The 20,182-nt window shown below is 40.7% G+C and overlaps 1 protein-coding gene across 4 annotated transcripts in view; it reads left to right on the plus strand.

Moving 5' to 3' along the window:
* The window catches only part of PKP2 (plakophilin 2), a 109,825-nt gene that overhangs the window by 65,163 nt on the left and 24,480 nt on the right, over positions 1-20,182 (plus strand). For 3 of the 4 annotated variants that reach the window (XM_055280164.2, XM_063639211.1, XM_055280163.2), the window contains 3 exons: positions 10,369-10,486; positions 11,937-12,101; positions 13,043-13,216. In XM_055280164.2, the coding sequence (XP_055136139.2) occupies positions 10,369-10,486; positions 11,937-12,101; positions 13,043-13,216 (457 nt within the window). The remainder of the gene's footprint in view (positions 1-10,368; positions 10,487-11,936; positions 12,102-13,042; positions 13,217-20,182) is intronic. The other variant, XM_055280165.2, reaches the window with a different exon arrangement.

Consider the following 20,182-nt stretch of genomic DNA (forward strand, 5'->3'; position numbering starts at 1 on the left):
AAGTCAGGAAACAACAGGTGCTGGAGAGGATGTGGGGAAATAGGAATACTTGTACACTGTTGGTGGGACTGTAAACTAGTTCAACCATTGTGGAAGTCAGTGTGGCGATTCCTCAGGGATCTAGAACTAGAAATACCATTTGACCCAGCCATCCCATTACTGGGTATATACCCAAAGGACTATTAATCATGCTGCTATAAAGACACATGCACACGTATGTTTATTGCGGCACTATTCACAATAGCAAAGAGTTGGAACCAACCCAAATGTCCAACAACGATAGACTGGATTAAGCAAATGTGGCACATATACACCGTGGAATACTATGCAGCCATAAAAAATGATGAGTTCATATCCTTTGTAGGGACATGGATGAAAGTGGAAACCATCATTCTCAGCAAACTATCGCAAGGACAAAAAACCAAACACCGCATGTTCTCACTCATAGGTGGGAATTGAACAATGAGAACTCATGGACACAGGAAGGGGAACATCACACTCTGGGGACTGTTGTGGGGTGGGGGGAGGGGGGAGGGACAGCATTAGGAGATACACCTAATGCTAAATGACGAGTTAATGGGTGCAGGAAATCAACATGGCACATGGATACATATGTAACAAACCTGTACATTGTGCACATGTACCCTAAAACCTGAAGTATAATTAAAAAAAAAAAAAAAAGATAAAGGTGCAGTCTGCTTTGTGAAGACTTCCCCAGAATTTGTCATTACACATTTTAAAACATATTCTTTTTTCTCAGTGCATTTTATGCCTGTGTATGCTGGTTAAAGAAGAAAAGCAATTTGTAATGCATTTCTCCTACAAATGGCATAAACTTCACTTCTTCCCACCTGTCATCATATAGTAAATGTGTTTTGAATGTATAATATCCTTTTATATATTAAATTTTATTACTTAAAATTATTTAAATTCTTAAAAGAAATTTTCATTGTCTCTTACACTGGAAATCTAGCTGGAGTGGGAAGTCGTCAGAGGAAGCAAACTGTACCTTTAGAAAGAAAGACTGTAACTATCAGTCTTGTTTCTAATTAGTCACAGAGTTAAGGGCAAGTTGTTTTGGAATATCAATATGAGCTACTCTCTGGAAAATGAATGTCTCCATGTACATTTTTAATGCATTCAGTTAAAACTGTCTTCTCAGCACATACACACCAAAAAAACCACATACCACATATGATTTTTAATGCGTATCTTGGTACCAAACATTAGAAATTTACTGCATCTACGTTTTCATGATTATGCATTTTCTTTTCTTTCTTTTTTTTTTTATTATTTATTTATTTATTTTTTGAGACAGAGTCTTGCTCTGTCACCAGGCTGGAGTGCAGTGGCATGATCTCAGGTCACTGCAACCTTTGCCTCCCAGGTTCAAGCGATTCTCCTGTCTCAGCCTCCCGAGTAGCTGGGACTACAGGTGCATGGCACCTCGCCCAGCTGGTTTTTATATTTTTGGTAGAGACGGGGTTTCACCATATTGGCCAGGCTGGTCTCAAACTCCTGACCTCGTGATCTGCCTGCCTGGCCTCCCAAAGTGCTGGGACTACGGGTGTGAGCCAGCGCGCCTGGCCTGTATGCATTTTCATTCTAGTTACGTTTGCTCATCCTTATCTTATTCTGAATACTCATGACTTATTTGCTCTAGCCTTGTGCATAATCCCAGATAATTAAGAAGATAATTAAATCAGGGTCTAATTTTCTTGACTATCAAATAGCTATTTTTCTTTTTTGTAAGATGTATACCCCAAAAGAGGCCAGAACTTACTATTGAAAATCAGAATCTAAATGCATTTACTTCTGGAGAAGAATTTACCATAAAACTAGAAGAGTAGTGCTAAATGAGATAGTGCAAACAACATGGAAACTTGATGAAAGTATCTAGATAGTTCAGCCCAGAGATTGGCTTTCCCAGAAATAGAAAGACAACTGAATCATCAACCTCAGCCTCAGTTATTTGGCTAATTATTTAAACTCTTTATGTTTCATGTGTAAACATAAGCAATGTGAAGTTAATAAATAATGGAATTGGCAATATTTCTAATGTTACACTATCATAACAATTTATAACCGTATTTTCTGTTGGTTACTTTAGATACACAAACAAGTACATGGTTTAATTAATTAAATTACTTTGTAAATTTTTCTTTTTTATCTTTTTTTTTGAGACAGAGTCTCATTCTGTCACCAGGCTGGAGTGCAGTGGCACAATCTTGGCTCACTGCAACCTCTGCCTCCTGGGTTCTAGCAATTCTCCTGCGTCAGCCTCCTCAGTAGCTGCGACTACAGGCGCGCAGCACCACGCCCAGCTAATTTTTTGTATTTTTAGTAAAGACGGGGTTTCACCATGTTGGCCAGGATGGTCTCGATCTTCTGACCTCGTGATCCGCCTGCCTCAGACTCCCAAGATGCTGGGATTACAGGAGCCACCGCACCTGGCCAGCTTTTTCTTTAAGTAAATTTAAAAGGTGGAAGTGGTATTTAAATGGGTAAATAAGATCCTGATTTTTAAAAATGATTGTTTTATGAACTAAGCTTCAGGGTTTTAGGCCATTATTTTGAAATCTCTCAACAGTTCTTAAGTTGTTAAAGCAAACAAATAAAATCCAAAGAAATATGGCTATGCTTACCTGGTCACTCGTGGTCTTCCTGAACCCAGTGTTTTTAAGAGTACATGTCTCACTGAGATCCTGAAGCAGCACATCTACAACCAGTTGACCACCTCACAAAGGTCCCTGTTCTTCAGACTAACATTTTCCACTGTCCTATTCATATCTTTACCAGATTGGTCCAGATTAAAAGTCGTACTTTACAGAAATTATGTAACACTTCTCTTTGCTAAAGAGACTCTTTATTCTTATTAATCAGTGCATAAATATTGACTGCCTGAAAATACATGAATACCAACAATACAGAGGAATAAAAATCAGGAAAGGAAACAAAAGATTAATTTTTACTCATTATATCAAGTGGGCCCTTTTTGCTGGGCTTTCTTAATCCGTTAACTCATGAGTTGAGTCTTGGGCAGAAAAAAGAATTCACAAGAATGTCTTTATCAGATACTTTTCATACCATCTTCATGTTTAAAGAAAAATATCTGTGTATAGCTCAAATTGGTGTTTTATGAACTGTATTTTGTGACACAAAGTCTTCTTCCAAAAAATTTAAGACTATCATCATAATCAAAGTGACTGCTAACATTTTTTTTTATTCATTATTATAAAAAGTGAGTGGGTTGCTACATCTGGATAAAGCAACTGATGATTTTGTCACTATTGTGTGGTCTACTCTAGGTCTTAAACATCTTTATTATTCCTGGTCTGACATTCCAAACATCTCCTTCACGTGTCAAGAATGCTTATTCAAGTTGCAGTAGCTCTTAGGTATATTTTTAAAATTACACTTTGCTGTTTATAATTAATTTTAAATGGAATTTGGGATTCTGTCCTACATAACATATTCTAGCTAATTGAGAGGAAATTAATGTAGCCTACCAGCCAGATGATTACTGGCTGAATTAACTATTCAGAATGCTTTTGGAAAACCAGAAAATGCAGGAAAGCAGAGCTAAAGGATTTTTTTTTTTTTTTTTAGATTCAGTCTCACTCTGTTGCCCAGGCTGGAGTGCAGTGGCACTATCTCGGCTCACTGCAACCTCTGCCTCCTGGGTTCAAGTGATTCTTCTGCCTCAGCCTCCCAAGTAGCTGGGATTACAGGCATGTGCTACTACACCCAGCTAATTTTTTATTTTTAATAGAGACAGGGTTTCACCATGTTGGCCAGGCTGGTCTCAAACTCCTGACCTCAGGTGATCTGCCCACCTCGGCCTCCCAAAGTGCTGGGATTACAGGCGTGAGCTACCGTGCCTGGCCAGAGCTAAAGGATTTTTAAGGTTAGATTTTCTCCTCTACCACCTTCTAATTTCTTGGTGTGGAACAGATGACAACATAGCTTTGTTCCATTAATTTTGCTTGTCCCCGTAGGACCAGGATGTGTAGGTTGTAGGGCCTTGTTCTACTTCCCAGTGTTCTCTCTTTGCAGAATGAACAGCTGACTTTGGCTGATGTTTGCTGATACCTTCAGGAAATAATGTTAACTTCAGAATAACAGACAAGCTTTGTTTTGGCATCGAGTTTTTCTTCCTCTGCCAGTTCAAATGAGGCTCCCCTTTTGTTGTGTGCAACCACAAGCTGACTGTACTGCTTCTCTTAGTTAATCACAGACAAGGCCCAACTGTTTGATATGTATCAGGTGGGAGTTAAACAAAAGCCCAAGCCTAAATCTCAAATAACAAGAGGAAGAAGGATGCCTCCGTATCAGCCGATGTCTTATCAAGTACCTACTTAGTCTTGGAGTAGACTCTAACTTTGCCTACCAAGTGTTTATATGACTGGTACCACTTAGGGTCTTACCATACAATTTACATTACACAGTATTAGGAAGCCTATACTTGTTGGTGATGCGTGCATAATTTTTTAAAACCATTGAGGTGATCACTATCTCAGAGTGCTGATTAGAACTTCAAGACTGGTCCCAGGCCAGGTGCAGTGGTTTACGCCTGTAATCCCAGCACTTTGGGAGGCCGAGGCAGGCGGATCACCTGAGGTCAGGAGTTCGAGAGTAGCCTGGCCAACATGGTGAAACCCTGTCTCTACTAAAAATACAAAAATTAGCTGGGCGCTGTGGCACACACTTGTGATCCCAGCTATTCAGGAGGCTGAGGAAGGAGAACCGGTTGAACTTGGGTGGTGGAGGTTGCAGTGAGCCAAGATTTCACCACTGCACTCCAGCCTGGGCAACACAGTGAGACTCCATCTCAAAAAAAAAAAAAAAAAAAAAGACTAGTCCCACAGCCACCAGGCCTTGTATACAATACATGCACATAAACTGTGTGTTAGTAAAAAAAAAACCATACCTATTATCAAGTAGCAATAGTCCCATTTAAAAAACAAAATTTTGGCTGGTCACAGTGGCTCACGTCTGTAATCCCAGCACTTTGGGAGGCCAAGGCAGAGGGATTGCTAGAAACCAGGAGTTTGAAACCAGCCTGGGCAATGCCATGAGACCCTGTCTCTACAAAAAATAAATCCACTGAGTGTGGTGGCATGCGCCTGTAGTCCCAGCTCCTCAGGAGGCTGAGGTGGGAGGATCCCTTGAGCCTAGGAGGTTAAGGCTGCAGTGAGCTGTGATTGTGCCACCACACTCCAGCCTGGGCAACAGAGTGAGACTCTGTCTCAAAAAAAAAAAAAAGAAGAAACAAAAAAATATAAAAAATAAAGAAATTTCTGGGCCAGGCACAGTGGCTTACACCTGTAATCCCAGCACTTTGGGGGCCAGGCGGGAGGATCACATGAGGCCAAGAGTTCAAGACCAGCCTGGGCAACATAGACTCTGTCTGTACAAAAAATAAATTAGCTGGGCTTGGCGGTGCATGCCTATAGTCGCAGCTACTCAGATGGCTGAGATAGGTGCACCGCCTGAGCCTGGAAGGTTGAGGCTGCAGTGAGGCATGATCGTGCCACTGCACTGTAGCCTGGACGATAGAGTGAGGCTATCTCAAAAAAACAAAACAAAAAAAATTTCTGCCTCTTAAAGTTATTTATTTTGTCTGGTGGTGAAGTGTCTTGAAAAGATGCACTCATACGTTATTGTTCCCGGCCATTCTCATGTCCTGGAAACTAACTGTAGCCTTTTACTTCAACCATCTCCTTCAGCTCATTGTTTCCCCAGGCCAGCTGACCACACACTGTACACTGAGCTTGGATGTTCTGTGTTGTAACAAACTTCCTTTCAGTGCTGGTCAATTAAGCATATTTGACAGCACCCCTGCACATAGCCACAGACAAACTACTTTATATCCTACCTTATATGGAAGAGCCTGTAACAATCCTGTTAGAGCAGTTAATTCTGATTGTAAATGAGAATCACAGGTCAGAATTTCCCAGAATGAAATTCTAGGGTACCCTAATTTCAGGAATTTTGTGAAAATGACAGATCATGCTATTTATAAGTTGCCTACCATAATGTCTAGTGCAAACACTAAATTGCAGCTGTTTTTTTTCCATTTGTCACTGTCCATTCTTTGGTTTAGCATATGAATCTAAGATTTAGTCACACTGTCATTAATCTCAACCATTAACATACCATTCTTTCTTTTAATTCTATCAGGGTCCAGGGTGTTGTGTTTTCTTTTCTCTTTTTCATTGTGACACTCAGGAATGTGTGAGATAAGAGGTCCTAGAGGGAGTGAAAAGTTGCAGATTTGCTTTCTGATAAAACACCTGAATCCTCCTAAATATGTGAAGCTCTGTGACCATTTCAGAGACACACAGAGGTTCAGATTCTATTTCTTCCCCCATTACAAGTCACATTGCTGGAGAGATTCTTCCCGATATCAAGCACTGGCCACAAGTCAAGCTGGTGTCTTCCCATTTGGGACCAGTGGAGGTGAAGAACTCCAAATAATTCCTGCCTTTATGTGAAGAGTAGTTTGTCTCCTTCCTTACTCTCCCTCTTCTAAGGCCCTGGCCCCTTGCCTTCAACCCCTAAGGACCTGTTTTTAAATTTCAGTATATAACAGTGTACAGTTTTAGTTTTCTCAAAGGTATGCAGATATTTAGTCAGACTTAGGCTTGATTATACCAGGGGAAATAAACCCATTGTTTAATCAAATGCAAATGACAGGCACTAAATTACACATTTTTAATATATTCTATTGGTAACTTTAATAAGCACTATTTATTGAGTAACTACCATGTTTGTATGCTCATTCTCTTTTAATTTTCAATAAGGTAATTGTTTCAGTGTATTTCACTTACAGTTTTGAGATATTTTTCTATTGAGCCACCATTGGGTAATGTATGGGAAACTAATCAATAAATAGTTCTTATGATTCAAGAGATCACGTTGTAAAAAAGATCAATTCTGCCTAAGGGTAGCCATGTTAATTTTCTGATTCCCACAAGCTTAAGTACTAGCTGTTAAAAAATATATATTTTAAGATGGATATATCATCTTCTGTAGTTATTGGTTATTTTCGGAGTGGTGCAATAACAAATTACTTTCTAATGACTTCTATTCATGGATGCAGTGGCATAAAATAATCTGCCCTTATCATTCATATTTCTGTGTAGTTGAGTAAGGTGGGAACTATTTTTGATACGCAGGAGAAAATACTAAAGCAATGGGGTTCCATGCACTTTCTGTCAGCAAAAGTATCAACTGCCAGAAACCCCTGATAAGTCCCATTTCAAGCAAGTAGAGTCTGGATAATACCAAACAGCATGACAACAGTTAGTACTTGTGAACTGGCAGTACTGCCAACTTGACTTACCATTCTAACCCGAAATAAACACCCTGGAGTTAAACAAAGCGAAGTCATCCATCTGCAAGGTGTGTGGTAGGCTTAGCCAGGAAGAAAGACCTTTTGATTTGTCAAAGCAATTTTAAACTACTGCCATTTATCCTGGCCAGAGGTTGAAAAGGCCAAAGGGAAGCTTTTAAACATATGATAACATCATGTAGTTGGGGACATATGGTATTTGCAGACTGAATGAATGCTAGATGGGATTTGCTCTGTTCTGGGCCACCCTGGGTGCAGAATAAAGAACAGCCTACTTTTCCTGACTTTACCACTAATTTGCTATCACCAGGAAAAGTAACGGAAACTCTTTTGGCTTCTAGTTTTTCATGTATAAAATAAGGAGACTGGAAAAGATGCTTTTTCAGTTTCTGTCAAGCTTCTGAAGCCCCATGATTCTTAAAGGGCTCACAAAGTAGATAGAGGATCTTGGCTGAAATGATCATTCTTTGAAAAAAGCTAAGTAAAAAATTGTTTTATTTCCAGCTTATGAACCCATTCATTTTTTTTTTTTTAATGAACAAACTGTCCGAGTTTTTCAGGTACAGTAAAAATTAATAAGGAAGTAGAAGGGTCAAATGAGAATCAGTCACAGAAGAGATTTTGTTAAAAAAATTCATTGTATCAATTCAGCAACCATTAAATTGTTAGTATATTCTTAGTTTTAGGTATGTTATCTCCTCAGCTGTCAGGTTGAATCATGAAATTGCCATTTTTGAGGGTTAAAACTGTCGGGTTTTGTCAGTTTCCAGAGTTCAACCTATAGATGTGATCTCCGTGAAAGCAAGGTATAATATTGTGCATCTTCCTCTCATTCCCTTTAGTTCTTTTTTTTTTTTTTTTTTTGAGACGGTGTCTAGCTTTGTTGCCCGGGCTGGAGTGCAGTGGCACGATCTCAGCTCACTGCAAACTCCACCTCCCAAGTTCACGTCATTCTCCTGCCTCAGCCTCCTGAGTAGCTGAGACTACAGGCGCCCACCACCACGCCTGGCTAATTTTGTTTGGTATTTTTAGTAGAGACGGGGTTTCACCGTGTTAGCCAGATGGTCTTGATCTCCTGACCTCGTGATCCGCCCGCCTCGGCCTCCCAAAGTGCTAGGATTACAGGCATAAGCCACCACACCCAGCCACCTTTAGTTCTTAATATAATGCTTAGGCACCTTTGTTTCTTTGACAAATATGCACTGAAAGCAGTATTTTGAGGCAGAAGGCCTTTTGGAAATCACTTATATTATATTACTTTATTTTGTTGATTTTTTAGACAGGGTCTTGCTCTGTCACCCAGGCCGGAGTGTAGTAATGCAATCTCGGCTCACTGCAGCCTCAACGTCCAGGCTCAAGCAATCTTCTTCCTCAGTCTCCCAGGTAGCTGGGACTACAGGCACATGCCACCATGCCTAGCTAATTTTTTGTATTTTTTCGTAGAGACAGGGTTTAGCCATGTTGTCCAGGCTGGTCTTAAACTCCTGGGCTCAAGCAGTCCTCCTGCCTTGGCCTCCCAGAATGCTGGGATTACAGGCATGAGCCACAGCTTCTGGCCTATATTATTTTAAAGATGAAGAAAATAAGGCTCAAAAATGTCTCAAAGTTGCAGTTCTTTTTGATGTTCAGAATGACACTAACACATTATAAAGAAAAAGTCCCGAACATATTTCGGATATTCTACCTACGAGTAAAATAAACTGATCTGGGTCAGGCGTGGTAGCTCACGCCTGTAATCCCAGCATTTTGGGAGGCCGAGACGGGCGGTTCACAAGGTCAAGAGATAGAGACCATCCTGGCCAACCAACATGGTGAAACCCCGTCTCTACTAAAAATACAAAAATGAGCTGGGCGTAGTGACGCACGCCTGTAGTCCCAGCTACTCGGGAGGCTGAGGCAGGAGAATCGCTTGAACCCGGGAGGCGGAAGTTACAGTGAGCCGAGATCGCGCCACTGCACTCCAGGCCTGGTGACAGAGCGAGACTCTGTCTCAAAAAAAAAAAAAAAACCTGATCTGATACATTTTATAGGGACAGTTCTTAGCAATTAAAGTTGGGAATAGAGGTGATTCTCAAGTTCTTAAAACCTGAAGGCCCTATTTTTTGTCATTCTTGTTGACTGAGGTATTGACATTTTTGGAAAAAAAATATTTTTAAGTAGTTAATGCTGGTAAGAAAAACTTAATCTAAGGGAAGGTAGTAACAATAATACCAGACTATAAACACGATGTGAATGTGCGCTGTAATCCCCAAATGCATTACTTTCCTATATTTGGTAAGTTTCATTTCTCTATCAGTAAACAACTTCCAATTATAGCTTTAGTTACTGTTTATAGAAAGGTGTCATGACTTAGCAATATTAGAAATAGGCTAAGTGTAAAGATGTTTGTAGGTCATACTTTTGACTGAAGCCTTACACACTGCAAACTCTTTCGTGTTTTCTGTAACATCTCTGTGCCATTTGAATGATAAAATGATCTCATCTTAGAGCATCTGATTTAATATTTGTCAATAACAGTTCATACTGAAACTTAGAAAACCACAAAGAATGTAGTGCAACATACTGTCTTTACCAGTAAGGAAACTGAGACCCAGAGCAACTTTAAGTTACTTAGAGTTAAAACGTGAGGCAAATTGGGACTTGGCATCCAGTATATTATAATGTCCAATGTGCCATTTGCTCTCGTTCTAGTTGCAAAAACATTTGCCTCATATCCACACTCAAAATGGAGTGAAGATTAAGTAAATAATGTTTTGATCATGGTACTTGGAGTGAAGTAGAAGACTTATGACACGATTACGTGTTGTTTGGAAATATTTATAAAGTGTGTTCATAGTTGATCCATTAGGCAGTCAATAATTTGTTGACTGGGCAAGTCTGTCACACTTTTACAAATCTGCCAGTTTCCAAACACCCGGAAGAAGCATCAGGTAAAACTTCAAAGCAAAGACCTGTTTTTGGATACACAGCCTAAGACTTACTTTTTTTGTTTATTTTTTTTTTTCTGATAGAAACATGAGTTCTGCTGGCCCTGATGGGAGAAAAGCGATGAGAAGATGTGACGGACTCATTGACTCACTGGTCCATTATGTCAGAGGAACCATTGCAGATTACCAGCCAGATGACAAGGTAATTCAAGAGATAAATATCCTGTTTTGTCTTACTAAGGTGCTTCAGAATATTCTGAAGATAGCCGCTTGGTTTTAGGTTTATTCACTAATTCATTTGCTGAGCCTAAGATTTTCCATACATCCTTAGAAATATTAAAACCTAGGCCAGGCACGGTGGCTCGTGCCTGTAATCCCAGCACTTTGGGAGGCAGAGGCGGGCGGATCACGAGGTCAGGAGATCGAGGCCATCCTGGCTAACATGGTGAAACCCCATCTCTACTAAAAATACAAAAATTAGCCGGGCGTGGTGGCAGGCACCTGTATTTCCAGCTACTCAGGAGGCTGAGGCAGGAGAATGGCATGAACCCGGGAGGCAGAGCTTGCAGTGAGCAGAGATTGCGCCACTGCACTCCAGCCTGGGCGACAGAGTGAGACTCTGTCTCAAAAAAAAAAAAAAGAAGGAAATATTAAAACCTATTGCCTTATTTTTCTATTTTCCAGGCTCCAATGTCTGTCTGTCTAACCGCACGATGTGGGTATTTGAAAGGAGCCCAAATGCTACATGTTCAGCAATGAATTTTAGTGTATCTCCTTTTTCATTCCCAAACTTGCTCCTTCTTTTTCTAATCCTTCTTTTTTTTTTTTTTTTTTTTTTTTTTGGGAGACAAAGTCTGGCTTCATCACCCAGCCCAGGCTGGAATGCAGTGGTGCGATCTCGGCTCACTGCAACCTCTGCCTCCTGGGTTCAAGCAATTCTCCTGCCTCAGCCTCCCAAGTAACTGGGATTACAGGTGTGCGCCACCAAGCCCAGCTGATTTTTTTTGTATTTTTAGTAGAGACAGGGTTTTGCCATGTTGGCCAGCCTGGTCTTGAACTCCTGACCTCAGGTGATCCATTGCCTCAGCCTCCCAAAGTGCTGGGATTACAGGCGTGAGCCACAGCACCCGGCCTATAATCCTTCTTAATAATCATCACCATCCACCAAAAGAAGATGGAAATCTGAGTAATCGTGTGCTGTCTACCTCTGAAAAGGCTTTCAGTTCTTCCACTTCCCTCTCATGCTTCTAATGTTTTCCTACATTGTGCATCTTTCATGCCGATTATTGCAATAGCCTCCTAGTTGGTCCCTATAAACAGTATCTCCTCCTCTTCTCCAACTCAACGTGGCTAGTAAGTTACATATCTAAGCTATACAGTTGTTCTGGACACACTCTTTAGAAAGTAAACTAAGAAGACTGACCTGTTTTAAGAAATTTAGCCTCTACTTCTTAGCATCGTACTCCTGACTATTCATGATAACCTTAGCTTTTCTAGCCATACTCATTGCATTTCCCCCAGGCAACCCGCAGTTTCAGCACACCCAGTTGCATCTGGTAAACCTTGTAAGAGCTAAAGCCTGTGTCCTGTGATATCACGCCTGCAAGGATATCTATATGTATACAATCAGTATTCTTGTCCTGTTTTCTCAGGCCACGGAGAATTGTGTGTGCATTCTTCATAACCTCTCCTACCAGCTGGAGGCAGAGCTCCCGGAGAAATATTCCCAGAATATCTATATTCAAAACCGGAATATCCAGACTGACAATAACAAAAGTATTGGATGTTTTGGCAATCGAAGCCGGAAAGTAAAAGAGGTATATTGGGAAGTTTTTGAAAGAATGAGAAAGAGAGGGAGAGAATCAGAGAGAGTGAATGTTTGCGTATATGTGTATGTCTAAGTACTTGGTATATATCAGCACTATTTTAAGTTATTTTAATTCTTACATCAACCTTTTGAGGTGTGTATTATTAATACCCTCATTTACCAGTGAGGAAACAGAGACACAGTTAGATTAGTTTTCCTGGAATAATTCAGCAAATAAGTGGAAGAGACTGAATACAATCCCAGGCAGTCTGGCTCCAGATTTTCATTGCTACCCATGAACCATACTGCTTTATGCCTTATAGGTTAGGAGATAAGCTTAATGCAGCATAGCTAATTGTATATAAATTGTTTTTATTAAAGTCGGCCCTGATATTTGGCCTTGGGTATTCTAAAAACAAACTTTGGACATACTAAAGGCAAACCTCATAGGAAGGAATACATATTTATTTCCATACTGATACGAAAACTGAAAGAATGTAACCTCCCCTCCTTCTCTGAGTATCGTGGTATTTGTGGAGACCAGCTGGCAAATTTAGAACCCTGGTGCTATCCTGGATACTTTCACAAGACTCTGAGGGAACGGGCCTGTTTTTCTTATCTACAGGGTGGTTGTGACTAATTTAGCTTTTAGCTCAACAGCAGCCTGAAAACCATTCTAGAATGGCCTATGCTTAATTCTCTGAATTTTCTCTCACTGGGAGAAATATCAAGTTAGGGGTGTGGAGTGTTATTAGGAAGAAATAAGCATTATGGGCTAAAAGTTAAGTGATTAGAAATTATATGTATTTGCTTTTAAAATTTCTATTTCAAGGGCTTCTTATGCAAATTATGAGCCTTTCTAGACAGTATTTCTGGTCTCCTGGTTTGAGTGTGAAATTGTAGCCATCACCTGACATGCATTAATTCTGGATTCCTTTTGTGTGTGGTCAGCAATACCAGGACATGCCAATGCCGGAGGAAAAGAGCAACCCCAAGGGCGTGGAGTGGCTGTGGCACTCCATCGTGATAAGGATGTATCTGTCCTTGATCGCCAAGAGTGTCCGCAACTGCACACAGGAAGCATCCTTAGGAGCTCTGCAGAACCTCACAGCTGGAAGTGGACCAGTGAGTATTGGGCCTGATTTCCTATTTTTTAAAATAATGATATTGTAGACATACCTACATTCAATTCAGAGATGAAACAGTGAGGGAAGAGAAAAAGGTTTCTTATTTTAGTCAAGACAATTCTCGGAAATTACAGAGGGTTTCGGTCTCAGCTTATGCAAAGTCAAGTCAGGCTGTCAATTGTCAGTACCCTTTCAGTTACAGATCTCAGAATCCTGCCTCAAGCTGGTTTAAGCAAAAAAGAGGAAATTTTTGGCTTGTGGCACTGAGAAGTCCAGGGCGGGTCTTCTTTCTGTCATGACTGGGCTTAGGTGCACCAGTGATTACAGTTGACTTTCTTCATCTCGGGGCTTGGTTTTCCTCTGCTGGTTTTGTTCTCAAAGGCTCTCTCCATAGGGTAACAAAGACAGCCAAGAATTATTTCAGGCTCACGTTTTATCAGCCCAATGTGTCCCCCACATGAAACAAACTACCATTTTCCCAATAGTGTTGCTAAGAAGTCAGAGAATGTGTCTCATGGGCTGGCTTGGGCCTCTTGCCCATTTCTGAACCAGTACCTGTGTCTGTGAGGCTGTGATGTTCTCATTGGCCAATGCTGGATCATATGCCCAGATGTGCACTTCCAGGGGACGGGTTTGATTGGATGAGGGCCACTGCCATTTGTACCACATGGGCTGAAATGGTAAAGGAGTGCTCCCTAATGGAGAATGAGACTGTTACTACCAAATGAAGGAGGAATAAATGCTGGGAAGGCAAAAACAACAGCAGATGTCTACTGCAGTGTGGAGTTGGAAAGGCCATCTGTGCTTTTGTGTCCCAGAAATTCAACTACAAAATAAAGAGCTGATCCTCTTTCCAGATGCACTTACGTTATACCAGCAAAGTCAAAATAATTAAAATAGTAAAAGCTTATTCCCTTCCCCATGTATTTTTTACCCTTCCTATATATTAAGGTATTCTATAAGTATTTAATGATTTAAACTAAGCTTGTATTCTTTGCCTTGGTCATGAAACGATTAGAATAAACTCCCCCAAAATAGCTCATTGTCTAGCCTCCAATTATCTCTATAGAGAAAAGTACTGTTGTAAGTAGCAAAAAATATTTATGTTTTACTTGAGAAACCATATTTATTCTTTAATATGTGTGTTTACACAGAAGCTTGTTCTCTGTTTGAATAAAATTGTGAAATGCTAAAACCAATATTTCTCTTACCTTAGCATTGTGGTTAAGAATGCAACCAAACTTTAATCTGTTTGGCTTTCTGCAAAATGTACATTGAGAAGGAAACTGGGAACTACCAGAGAACCCTTGATGACACAGGGACGCTAATGAATCACGTTATTTCCCATTTTCCTGTGCTAGGTTTCCCAAAACCATTTCTCTTACTTTGCTAAATTATAGAAGCCCTCTTATTAATTCCCAGCAAACATAAAAGAAAATTAAATAGGGATGTGTGTGTGGGTGTGTGTGTATGTGTGTATGGGTGTGGGTGTGTGTGGGGGGTGTGTGTGGGTGTGTGGGGGGGTGTGTGTGGGTGTGTGTGTGTGGGGGGGTGTGTGTGTGTGTGTGTGTGTGGATGTGTGTGTGTGGGTGTGGGTTCTGTGGGTGGGTGTGTGTGGGTGTGTGTGTGGGTGTGTGTGGTTGTGTGGGGGGGTGTGGGTGTGTGTGGGGGTGTGTGTGTGGGGGTGTGTGTGTGTGTGTGTGTGTGTGTGGATGTGTGTGTGTGGGTGTGGGTTCTGTGGGTGGGTGTGTGTGGGTGTGTGTGTGGGTGTGTGTGTGGGTGTGTGTGGTTGTGTGGGGGGGTGTGGGTGTGTGTGGGGGTGTGTGGGTGTGTGTTTGGGCGTGGGGTGTGTGTGTGGGTGTGTGTGTATGGGTGTGGGTGTCGGGGTGTGTGTGTGGGTGTGTGTGTATGTGTGTGGGTGGGTGTGGGTTGTGTGGGTGGGTGTGTGTGTGGGGGTGTGTGTGGGTGTGGGTTGTGTGGGTGGGTGTGTGTGGGTGTGTGTGTGGTTGTGTGGGGGGGGTGTGTGTGGGTGTGTGGGTGTGTGTATGGGTGTGGGTGTGTGTGGGGGTGTGTGTGTGGGTGTGTGTGGGGGTGTGTGGGTGGGTGTATGTGGGTGTGGGGGTGTGTGTGTGGGTGTGTGTGTATGTGTGTGGGTGGGTGTGGGTTGTGTGGGTGGGTGTGTGTGTGGGGGTGTGTGTGGGTGTGGGTTGTGTGGGTGGGTGTGTGTGGGTGTGTGTGTGGTTGTGTGGGGGGTGTGGGTGTGTGTGTGGGTGTGTGTTGGGGTGTGGGGGTGTGTGTGTGTGTGTGTGTGTGTGTAAGCTCGCTGTGGTCTGAGTCTAGTTCAATATAAGCTAACCCTTTAAGCTTGGATTTTAGCCTCTTCCATTCCAAGAGCCTCCCACAGAATCCAGACCAGGGGTGCTTTCATTTTTCTGAGGATACAGGGATATTTATGCCACTTAATCTCTGAATATTAGTGTATTACGTAGTTCCTAAGTTCCTACATTCATTTGCTGAACAAACGTTCTTTTGAGCATATTACATAACAGACACTAGCAGTTATGGTGTAGGTTACACAGCAGTAAATAAGACAAATCCCTGTGTTGGGTAATAGTCTTACTGGGATGAGAAACAGAAATTTAAAGTACTAGGAAAAATTAAAAGTACCAGGTCCATAAAGGGCCCAAGTCATACCTAAGGAGCTTAATAGGCCATCCCTAAAGGGAAGCTTACACTAAACTGATACTGATTCATACCCAAGGTTGTTACAATTGGACTTGATTGGAGATTTAAAAGAGAAAATCATTAGCAGCATGGGACAAATATGGGCCCCTTTATTTTATTTTATTTTATTTATTTATTTATTTATTTTGAGATGGAATCTCATTCTGTTGCCCAGGCTGGAGTCCAGTGGCACGATCTTGGCTCACTGCAACCTCTGCCTCCTGGGTTCAAGCAATTCTCCTGCGTCAGCCTCCCGAGTAGCTGGGATTACAGGTGCCTGCCACCACGCCCAGCTAATTTTTGTATTTTTAGTAGAGATGAGGTTTCACCATGTTGGCCAGGCTGGTCTCAAACTCCTGACCTCAGGTGATCCACCAGCCTCAGCCTCCCAAAGTGCTGGGATTACAGGTGTGAGCCACCACATTGAGCCTCCCTTTATTCTTTTAAGTTACGGGATGCTTTTTAAAATTTTGACATATGTGTTTTTTTTAATAATTACTTTTCCTACTTTTGTATGCTTAGATGCTGTGATAAAGATCTCTGGCTTTATAATTTCAAACAAGAAATCATTGAATAGGAAAACATGAAAATTAGGTCATACACATAGTACCAGAAAATATCAAGTCCATTGGCCATGTGATCGTAACTGAGATAGCACTGAGCGATTAATGACCGTGTACCTTACGTGGCAAAGAACCCAAGCTGAAATAAATAGCTTCCTAAAAGACAGATTATGTAATTTACATACAGCATTATGACAGTAATTTCTACTTAGTAGAAGTATGTTAGTTTAAGCTTTATTAGTTCAGATATAATGGTCACTCTAGTAACAAAAGGATGGAATAATAAAATTCACTTATTTAGCAAGCTCTTTAAATATAATATAAATTAAAAGATTAAACATTGCATAGTAAAAGTTAAAAGTCATTGAAATAAAGTCGTGGGTTTTTTGGGGTTTTTTTTGTTTTTGAGACAGTCTCATTCTGTTGCTCAGGCTGGAGTGCAGTGGCGCAATCTCGTCTCACTGCAACCTCTGTCTCCTGGGTTTAAGTAATTCTCGTGCCTCAGCCTTTCGAGTAGTTTTGTGCCACCACTCCCAACTAATTTCTGTATTTATAGTAGAGACAGGTTTCACCATGTCAGCCAGGCTGGTCTCGAACTCCTGACTTCAAGTGATCTGCCCACTTCAGTCTCCCAAAGTGCTGGGGACAGGCGTGAGCCACTGCACCCAGCCTGAAATAAACAGTTTTAAAAGCCCTTTATTTAATATCGATCGGAAAAAAAATGAAACATATTCCCTCAGCTGCCCCCAACCTTTTTGGCACCAGGGACTGGTTTCATGGAAGATAGTTTTTTCACAGACTAGGCTAGGGAGAGATAGTTTCAGGATGAAACTGTTCCGCCTTAGATCAATTAGATTCTTATAAGGATCACACAGCCTAGATCCCTCACACGTGCGGTTCACAATAGGGTTCGTGCCCCTATGAGAATCTAATGTCACTGCAGATCTGACAGGAAGTGGAGCTCAAGCACTAATAATGCTCGCTCACTGCTCACTTTCTGCTGTGCGGCGGGTTCCTAACAGTCCACAGACTGGTACTGTGACCCGGGGGTTGGGATCTTCCTCCCTACCGCATACCTTACCCAAAAGTAAATACCAACAGGAATGAAACCTAAATATGAAAGGTCAACCAGTAAAGGTGCTAAGCAATTACATGGGAGAATATCTTCATGACCTGGAATAGGGAAAGACTTCATTAAAATGGACACAAAAAGGACTAGCCTTAAAGTAAATATTTGATAAATTGACTAAATTAATAACTTATGCTATCAAAAGACATGTTAAGACATTGAAAAGGCAAACCACAGAGTGGGAAAAGACTTTTGCAACATATATAAGTAACAAACGTGGGTATCCAGAAAATATGGAAGAGTTGAGATAACAATACATAAACGAGACATGGACAGCCCAATAGAAAAATAAATGGACAAGAGACTTAATAGACACTTGATGAAAGATAACAATGAAATAGCCAACAGTTATAAATTCTTTCCCATGGCTAATGTCCAGAATGGTGTTTCGCAGGTTTTCTTCTAGGAGTCTTACATTTTGAGGTCTTAACATTTAACTCTTTAATCCATCTTGAATTAATTTTTATGTATAGTAAAAGGTAGCGGTCCAGTTTTGTTCTTCTGCATATGACTAGCCAGTTATCCCAGCACCATTTATTGAATAGGGAATCCTTTCTCCATTGCTTATTTTTGTCAACTTTGTCAAAGACCAGGTGGCTGTAGGTGTGGAGCTTCATTGCTGGGTTGTCTATTCTGGGACCTAATTAAGCTAAAGAGCTTCTGCACAGCAAAATAAACCATCAAAAAAGTAAACAGACAACCTACAGAATGGGAGAAAACATTCACAAAGTATGTATCTGGTAAAAGTTTAAATCCAGAATCTGTAAGGAACTTAAAAAATTCAGCAAGCAAAAACCAAATAACCCCATTTAAAAAGGGAGCAAAAGACATGAACAGACATTTCTCAAAAAAAGACATTACCAGTGGCCAACAAACATGAAAAAACGCTCATCATCACTAATCATCGTTAATCATCAAATCAAAACTACAGTGAGATGCCATCTCATAGCACTTAGAATGGCTATTATTAAAAAGTCAAAAAACAACAGATGCCGGTGAGGCTTAGGAGAAAAGGGAACACTTAACATACTATTGGTGGGAATATAAATTAGTTCAGCCACTGTGGAAGGCAGTTTGGAGGTTTCTCAAAGAACTTAAAACAGAGCTACCATTCCACCCAGCAAGCCCATTACTGAGTAGATACCCAAAGGAAAATAAATTATTCTACCAAAAAGACACGTGCACTTATATGTTCATTACCATGCTATTCACAACAGCAAAGTCATGGAATCCACCTGGGTGCCCATCCATGGTGGATTGGATAAAGAAAATGTGGTACATGTGCACCCTGCAATGATATGCAGCCATAAAAAAGTAAAAATCATGTCCTTTGCAGCAACATGGATGCATCTGGAAGCCATTATCCTAAGTGAATTAATGCAGGTACAGAAAAACAAATACCACATACTCTCACTTATACGTGAGAGTTAAACATTGGTTATTCATGGACATAAAGATGGCAACAAAAGACACTGGGGACTACGAGAGGAGGGAGAGAAGGAGGGGGAAAGGGATGAAAAGCTAACTCTTGGGTACCATGCTCACTACCTGAGTGATGGGATTATTCATATCACAAACCTTAGCATCACACAGTATACCCATGTCACAAACCTGCACATCTACCCTCTGAATCTAAAAGTTGACATTTTTTTTAAAGGCCAATAAACATTTGAAAACATTTTTCAACCTCATTAATGATCCAGGCAATATGAATTAGAAGTGTTATTTGCAAACAGTTGACCAGCTAATTAACAGTCATTCTCACATACTTACAAAAGCTAGAATACAGAATCTCTATTTGGTAGCACTCATTGCTTATTTTCCTTATGGAGCAAATTCTAAAGGTGTTCCTACTTCAGGCATTCTCATTTCCCTCAGCGAATCGGAATTAGTGAAATTTTGCCATGCTGTCCCCAAGCTGAGCAAACAGCATTTAAGGAATCAGACCTCATCTAGAGTCACGTTTTCAATGATTGTTCTTACAAATTAACATGAAAACATTAATGCTCTTTATTATATCTCAGCATATATCATTAAATAGTATAGTATGATATATCTATAAAGCAAGATTTTAATTCTCAAGAAATTCTCATGTTTTAAAACAAAAATTTTAAGAAATATTTTGTGACTTTATTTGATTCCTCATCTTGTTTTCAAGTACCTTCTGAGATGATAAATCTTCAGGGAAACTTGATAGCATATTATTTATACAATTCAGGCCAGTAAACATTTGTATAGGACCTATCGTGTGCAAGGTACCATACAAGGCACTGAGGTGGAGAAAAGATGGATAAGATACATTCTTTCAAGAGGCTAATGAATGGTCTAGTAGGAGAGACAGGCAGTTTAGGAGAGTTGTAATCTAGAGAATTAGGGAGTAGTGGTAAGGAAGGAAATGAAAGAAAACGTCAGGCTACAGAGGACTGTATGAGCCATACTAAGATGTTTGAACACCATTCAGAAGGCGATGGAGAGTCATGAAAGGGTTTAAATCTGAGGTGTGGAACATAATCAGATTAAATTTTACAAGGGTGATTCTGATGTAAGG

The sequence above is a fragment of the Symphalangus syndactylus genome, chromosome 5 (genome assembly GCF_028878055.3).
Source record: "Symphalangus syndactylus isolate Jambi chromosome 5, NHGRI_mSymSyn1-v2.1_pri, whole genome shotgun sequence".
NCBI lineage: Eukaryota > Metazoa > Chordata > Mammalia > Primates > Hylobatidae > Symphalangus > Symphalangus syndactylus.